This window comes from Copadichromis virginalis, linkage group LG12 (assembly GCF_057382275.1).
Source record: "Copadichromis virginalis isolate Kocher_CV1m ecotype Utaka linkage group LG12, C_Virginalis_male_GT1.1, whole genome shotgun sequence".
Lineage (NCBI taxonomy): Eukaryota > Metazoa > Chordata > Actinopteri > Cichliformes > Cichlidae > Copadichromis > Copadichromis virginalis.
Genome location: NC_140629.1, coordinates 33,054,109 through 33,062,523, shown reverse-complemented (window position 1 = coordinate 33,062,523; position 8,415 = coordinate 33,054,109). Strand labels below are relative to the sequence as shown.

The window sequence follows — 8,415 nt, the reverse complement described above, 5'->3', positions numbered from 1 at the left end:
AGGGAAAGCTGTGAAGATAAGCATAATGGCTGTAAAGTATACTAATCCAATTACAGCTATTCCATTACATTAAATTACAGAATTTAACTTTAATAAGGTATTACCAAGGGAGGGGTCACAGTGCGGTTGTCTTTCCATGGCTACAGCCAGAAACCTACACTTGAATGAAATATAGAGTGAAATATATCACCCACACACTATATAGTTTCAAGACTTCAAAAAATCCCCCCCCCCCCCCCCCCCCCCATCAACTGGCAAGTATTTGTCAGGCCTAGAAAACACACGGAGTCACACTAGTCAACCCCGCAGCAGGAGTTCGTGTAAATGATGGATAGGTAGAAGGTTATATTTGTCTAAACAGTCAAGCAGAAAATGAACAGGTGAGACAAAAGAAATAAGCACACATTTTATTGAGATGTTCTGGAGGAAAGATGACTGCAAGAAGCGAGAGATGAAGAAGGATCCATGGAGAGGGGAGAAATTGATAAGCCAGATGAGACCACCAGCTGGCAAAGAAACAATTTCCCACGACCTACACTGTCAAAAATGCAGCTATGAACTCACTTTGGAAACAGTAGCTGTCTCTATCTGACAAACAAGTCAGATATAGCCGGCTACTGTACTTGTTAAATCGAGACTGGCTTTATTTCCTGCAGTCTTTGCCACAAGACTTCCATTCATCGGTATGTGTCTGTCCAGTTACCAAACAACTTTGGCTCATTGTTCTTTGAGAGCTGTTTTGTTCTAAAACACTGGCTTTATTGCATTAGTCATTTTGACAAGTGGTCCATGGAGGGTTTACTTTTTATGTATTTTATGTATTATTTTCTTATGAATAATTCCAATTTGACACTAAAAACATTTTTTAAATTCAGAATACCAATTAAATTCAGTAAAGATGGCAATTTTTCATCTTGACATTTAGATGAATTAAAATAATAACACACGTGATGCTCAGTGTTTCCCACTAATAGATTTAACAGTGTGGAAGATAACGGTCATTAATTTCCATTTAGCCTGTTAAAGAAAGGTTGTGTGGAAATCTGAAAATAAATAAATAAATAATGCCTGGGAAACCTGGGATTGCATTCTGAGCTGTCAAATGAAAAAGAATAAGATATCCTTAGAGCGTTGTTTACCTCTCAGGCAAACCCCTTGAGAGCCATTGAAGTGAACATCAAGTTTGTCCAAATGACAAATCAAGAGATGGTGGCAATATGTGCAATGACACCTGCTGAATGAGCGCTTTCTCTTTCAGGTTTGACAAAGTATTGTGTCTTCCCTTCCTAGAGGAATTTTTTCGGTGCATGCTCAAATGAACTTTGTTAGCTTGAGATGTGTCAACACTTTTGCTTAAGCAGCATGACTAAAGCTGATCTGGGGACACAGTCAGCCAGTGCTGGAAAGCAATCCGCAGCACTGCTCTATAACTAGCCTGAAATCAGCTGAAACTGTCTAACAACACAAACATCCACACTGACAACCCACCTTAGAAGATGTGTCTGCACTCAGGCAGTGTTTCACATACAGTAAATCATGATAAGTGTAGTTTAGTATACGACATTTATCTGTATTGTCTTTTTTTTTTTACGCAAGCCTAATCACTGTAAAGTTTGAGGGCCACAGAATTACAGGATACAAGCATCATCAATCTGTCACTGTCTGTGAACTCCTGCTCTCCTGGCAGAGATTCAGGCAGTGAATTAATCAAAGGAACCGTTATTGCCAAATTACTGACATGGGTTCAAAGATAAATGTCTCCTGGCTGACGCCAACTGACAGCCCTGAGAGTGATTAATTTCACTCCACTCGGGTGATTGGCAAGAGACTCAAACTGAGGAGCGTGCATCATCGTTGTGCCACACATCATCACGTGTTGCACTTTTTTTTCCCAGAGTCTGGATTACAACAGCAATCCGTATTTTACAGCTTACGGCACCAGTAAAGTGGACAACATATTCTTCAGTTTTTAACCGAAGGGGCACTGAAGCCCAAGGGTCAATGACACAATACTTTCTCAAAGGTATTTGAGCTGGCAACAGGATTGATTTATGTGGACACTGTCCTGTCAAATGCAATGAAGAAAGCAAGTCAGTGAAAAGCCCAAGGTTTTCTTCCAGTGACCAGAGCTTCATATAGCACACAATTCAATAACTGCTGCTGGCACTAATGCAGTTATGTTTTCCTACCGTGGACAGGCAGGGCTGCATCTCTGCCCGAGAAATAAATCTACTTGGATATTAGCATATTATTGTAAACATTCTGCTAAACGTCGTGATGTATTCACACTCAAAACAAAATGACAGTTTAAAGAAATCCTGCGATAACCCTAACAGGCTGTTCATAAATAATCAACTGCAGCAAATTGGTAAGTAGAGCAAAACATCACCTTTTGATCTTGCCTGTTAGCAGAAATATCCCTTTCAGTCTTGATATCACTCCCATGGAGAGTAACGAGATCGATCAAATCCATTATCTGGCTTTTGTGTTTATCACGCTTTAAAGTTGCAGCAGGGGCTTGCGTTGTCATAGAAACAGCTGCAGTAGAAAAAGGTTAGCTCGTTGTTGAACTTGGTAGGATGCATGGAGCGAAAAGAGTCATCATTATGGGAGATATCAGCAGCAAAAGCGAAGAGGCGACTGTTGCTTCTTTTGTTTGCTTAGAAAGCAAAGCCTTACAAATTATTATTTGCTGGTGACTGCAAATGTTCTTCCGCTATATGAAAAAGCAGGAGAATGTGTTGAGACGGAGGGGCAATATTGAGTCAAGGCAATAATACTGCCACAGGTGCAGGGATCTGGCTGAATTCCTGCATAGTAATAAAAGTCAGTGACAGAATTTTGTTTTCAAAGCACAGAATTGGTTTGTACCTGCACTACAATGCAATCATCTTGTCTTCCTTCCCCTCGAAAATGAATCTTGGCTGGCCCACACGCAGTAAAGCTGAGCCTCAGTGTGATGTCTTTTAACTTGAAGATTGCACATTAGCATTCACACTGTCTGGGGAAGCTTACCGAGCCTCACCAATGCAGCTTACAATCTATAAAAGGTTGGGCTATTTACAATAAATGCTTTCACTTCAGTTCAATTTTACGAAGAAGTGACAACGAGGACTCTATGATGTGTAGAGCCATTATCTTAAACAGAAACCATAACACTGCTCAGTTTTCTTATCCATGTAAAAACAGCGTATATTGTTATAGTATATAGTTGTAACAGTGGCCTAATGTGGTGTGAAGAATGTGATGAAAGTCGGCGGCATGATAACTTTAAAATGGAGCTTTCTAACTCCAACTGTTTGATGTTGTGAATAGAGTGTGTTTGAAAAGAAATCATTTTAAAGTGGAAACTTCAACATGTTGTTTTAGAAGGAAGTAACAAACAGCCATTATGATCATTTAACTGTGGTCATAGTTCACCATTTCATCTTAACATGGTTATATAGTTAAGTAATAAATACTAAATACTATAGGCGGCAGGTAGTCCTCATGCAGCAGTCGCCCCCAGCTGATGTCAGAGTAGGAGATATTCACCCCTATGCTACAAATTGCAAATTAATCCCGCATGAGCGAAGCCGCTGGCTGGCTGCTATGTCCATTTTGATTGATAATGGTTAAAAATGTTCTTCTTTTACTGTTACTTTTTGTGGATGACAAGGTTTAAAACTACTTAAAAAGACACACACAAAAAAAAGTTACTCCGCCAGAGTGCCTATTTTGGGTCACTTTGCCGGTCCCAAGTCCGGATAAAGGAGGAGGGTTGGACTTACTGAAAACAATAATAAGAAAAGAGAAAGAAAATTTTAATTTGTAGTTCTAAAAATATTCTATATATTCTAAATGCTTTTAGTGTGTGTGTTTTTTTTTAATCACTTTGTCTCTTCCACGATGTTATGTCTCTCTCCTACAGCTACAGCTACTGATACAATTACATATGCAGGACAAATTATGCAAATTAGGTGAGGACGTCATTTAGCGACTTCTAGCGACTTTTAGGATAGCCAACAGTGATTTTCCTTACTGAGGAGTTGGCAACACTGAAAAAAGTTAGCATTCATTCTCCAGCTTCACTGTTTATGTTATGCTAACATAGCTGTGTTGCTAGCGATCACAAAGCACATCATTATATACCAAGGTAGCCCAACTTCAGTAACCCTACAGACGTCACTGCTGTTTAGTTTCCTGTCTTCATTTATGTTGGAAGTGATAGCAAAGCTGTACATTTAAATTTTTTCACAAATCTCTCTTTCAGAACATGGTATATCATGTTTAGGTAGAAACTAGTGAGCTAACTTTTTGCTAACTTCTAACTCCGTTAAATTTAATACATTCTGTTTTCATGGATGCTTGGATGTTAAACTTCATTGTTACACCTGTTAAAGCAGCAACATTGATCATTTTATTAAAGATGAAAGAATTAGACAGTTTTTAACTCTCAGTGATGCTGCAGTGTTCGTTTGACTTTGGAACCTGAAGCGGAAAGAGTTTTGCACCCGGATTCCTCTGCGAGGCTCCTGACTATGGTAGCCATAATGCTCAAAACAATCCATCGAGCAGTGCGGCTTTGTAGCTTACCAAAGTTGCACTAAAACATTTTTTGACAGATTTTTGAGTGCCGTGTACCACATAAAATCAGTTCAAAGAGTGCATTTCTTAGTTTACACAGCTCGGTCAAAATTTTAAGCCACTTGAGTTTTCAGAAGGGAATCCAGAGCTCGGTTAGGCAACGAAACACAATACTGCCTATGGTATTCAGATGAGATGAGAAACTAACAGGCTAGATCTGAACCGAGGACAATGTGATTGCTGTAAGATAGGCAGCAGGAAGTGTCTGCAGTGTACGACAGGAGATAAGGTGAGGAGAGCGATCTCACCAGAGGCAAGTGTTTTGCTCTGCACTCAGCTGAAAGTGAATGGCTGATCTGTGCATCCACATGCATACACCTTGTTTAAAACCCCTGGTTCTTTTCCTTCAAAGGCTTTGCAAACTCAAAAGCCACAAAGGAGCCTTCTGAAGGAATATCTCCTGGTGTTTCAATGGGACAGCCGTGCGCCTAAAAATTTCTCTTAACTTGCAGATCCACATGCAGCCTCCTGCTTCACAGATGTTTAATTAAAAGCGGATCCCACTTTTTCCACTGAGATTTCTCATCTGAGTGGGAGAAATGTTGTAAACATAGCAGATATTTGATATTTGTTTTTATTGGCTTATTTGACGTAAATGCATTGTGTCTTCTTCTTCTGTTTTTGCATACCCACACGTTTAGGGGTAAGAAAATGCAGCTGTAACATATGGGATATGACGAATGTGCAGTTTGAAACAAGCTTCCTGTATACACTCAAAAAAATAAGTCATTGGATGAACTCAATTGGACTGATGGCAGGTTTTCCACGTAATACATCTATTTTGGTCCAACCTAATCTACATACATCATGACAATTCAATTAAATTGAGTCAGTAGAACACAATTTCGTAAATACTGCTAAAATGAAAAAAAGTACATTAATATGATGTGAAAGGTTTTGGTTGGTCCAACTCAATACAATGTCATTCACTTGAGCTAGATTTTCATTGCATTGAAATCATTATTTTGAGTTCAACTAAATCATAATTTTCATTACCAGAAAACTAATTTAATTATTAAAATAATGACAAAATGAATTTGTTTTTACAACTCAGGTTTATTCACTTGAATTAAAAGCAGAAACAGAATATTTTGTAAATAAACATACATGTCACATGGTCAAATCAACCTTAACAAAAATCAAAGTGCTCACAAAAAAGTGCTGACATACATTTGTAATGAATGTCAAATCTGAATAGCACACACCTCTGTAATACTAGGCAATACTGAAAACAAACTGGAATCTGTAAAATCAGATTTCACTTCAGAATCATTGTATATATTTATATAGGCTACATTTCACTGTATGTTATACTTGTATAACTATGCATGTGACAAATAAAGAACCTTGAACCTTGAACAATACATAAATACACACACACATATACATATATATATATATATATACATATATACATATACATATATACACATATATATACCGTATTTCCCGGACTACAAAGCGCACCTGAATATTAGCCGCACAAGCTAAAATCAGGGGAAAATCCTGTTTTGTACATACATTAGCCGCACCTGACTAAAAGCCGCAGGTGTTTCAATGTTGACTTATCATATGTAAGAGAATATGCACAAAGGGAATTGTCAGGAAAGAGATGGCTGTTTGGAGACACACCCCTTTTATTAATATTTTGAAAAACAAGTTATGGGTACATATTTGCACATGTAGTACATAACAGTAACCTACAGCACACCAGAAAAATAGATTCGGACTACCTTTTAGGCTCAGGTGCAGTGACACGGCTTTAACAAGAAGAAAAGTCAGTCATTCACCATCTTTCTCTTCTTCCTGCGCTCTAAAACCACCAAAGTCCTCTTCTCCAATGTCGGAAACGAACAGGCTCAGGATGGCTTCGTCATCCACTCTCCGCTTCTCTCCTTCGTTGTCACTTTCAAAACCAAAGAAATCCTCGTTGTCAGTGTCAGAGTCGAACACCCTCAGAAGGGCCGTGGCGGTGTCCTCCTCTCCATCATGCAGCAGTCCAGCCCTTCAAAATCCGTTGGTGATCGTGGATGTTTTCGCACTTTTCCACGCTGTCAGAATCCACCGGTGGAGTTGGGCATAACTTGCTTTTCGCAAGTTTATCGCCGCTCGTCATCCACGCCTCCCGCTGAATGCGTAGCGCTACTTTGAAGTTTGTTTTTCGCGCTACTTCGTACGGCACTACGTTGCCTGGCGGACGGACATGTGACTAACATACCACTCTTGAACCCCGATCCTTCCGCCAGGCAACGTAGTGCCGTACAACAGCGGAACAAACAAAACAAATCGTCTTACGATATCACAAAAATCATGGACAATCCATAGAAAAGCCGCACCTGACTAAAAGCCGCAGGGTTCAAAGCTTGTGCAAAAAGTAGCGGCTTATAGCCCGACAATTACGGTACATATATACACATATATATACATATACATACATATACATACATATATATATATATATATATATATATATATATATATATATATATATATATATATATATATATATATATATATATATATATATATATATATATATACACACATATCCGGTTGTTCAGTGATGACGCGACGAATCCGACGAATCCTACTTCCGGGTCTAAACGCTCCTGTGTTCAATATGACACAATGCTGTGTTCCTGGTTGTTTTAACCAATCTGGCTCAAAACAACAGTCTAATCTGTCATTTTACCGGTTTCCTTGTGAAAAGAGAGAGAAGAGGAAGTGGCTGAAGTTGATAAGGTATGTTACAACTCGTAAGTGAATGAATAAATTTGTAAGATAAGAGCTAGTGGGCTCTTACTTTAGTTAGCTAATATAGCTAGTGATGAACAATTAAAACCCGCTACTAAAAGACAAACTGGCTTTTACGAGTAATTGTACTTACATAGACAATGGATTTTATTGTGTTTTTTTTAATACAAAGACGTTGTTGCATTTTTGAAGTCATTTTTATTTCTCCAAGCAAAGATTGAGAGCTAAGGGTCACTTCGCTATATCTATGAACCTTAGTTAGCTTTCGACGCTCAGAGGAATAAAAATTACGTCCAAAAAGCGATGTCTATGTAAGAAAATACATTACAATCCCCAGCCTATGTGCCAGTTAATTACCAAAATAAAGACCTAACCAACAAATAGCTAGCAAAGGTTGCCAGTACTTATCTTTCTGGTAAGCTTAAAAGCAAATTAGTACAACGATGTGTAAGAAAAGCATCTGGACTTCTTTAAGTTTTAAGTTTCTTGAAGCTTCTCTCATCTGGATGAAAGAAGCTTCTCTCTATTATTTATCTCTATTTTTTTTTTTTTGTATTAATCATAACTAATGGAGGGCTAGCGTATGATCTGAAATTTCTCTCTGTCTTTTTAAACACTTCCACAGACGTGAAAACTTCACCCCAAACTGCAACTCAAGAGTCTGCAGTTGGCACTTCCCTCAAGGAAAAGCTGCGGGGCCAACAAGATTTGCATGGAACGACAGGAAGTCTTTTCAGTTCCCAGATGACCACAACCCTGTTAGAAAAAAGAAGAAAAAAGAGCAGGTCCCGGCTATTGGTGAAAATCAGAGTGAAATATCAGATGAGCCACATCATTCCAACAATGCAGCTACACAGACAGATACTGCAAGTTCCACAAGTTCTTCCCAAAGTCTTCTGGTGCTAGAGATTCAGAATGACATGCTAAGAATAGAGAATGAAAAACTTAAAAAACAAGTAGAGAAGCAGAAGCAGACTTTCTCATTCAGTCAAATATCTGACAATCCTGAAAGGGTCCAGTACTATACTGGATTGC

General features: G+C 38.6%; 1 protein-coding gene across 1 annotated transcript in view; it reads left to right on the top strand.

Moving 5' to 3' along the window:
* The first annotated feature begins 7,188 nt into the window (after positions 1-7,188).
* LOC146697432 (uncharacterized) overlaps positions 7,189-8,415 on the top strand; it is a 2,381-nt gene continuing 1,154 nt past the window's right edge. Inside the window, exons 1-2 of the mRNA XM_085476165.1 lie at positions 7,189-7,368; positions 8,006-8,415. The exon at positions 8,006-8,415 is cut by the window's right edge and continues 1,154 nt beyond it. Coding sequence (XP_085332291.1) covers positions 7,190-7,368; positions 8,006-8,415 — 589 coding nt within the window. The 5' untranslated portion in view covers position 7,189. The remainder of the gene's footprint in view (positions 7,369-8,005) is intronic.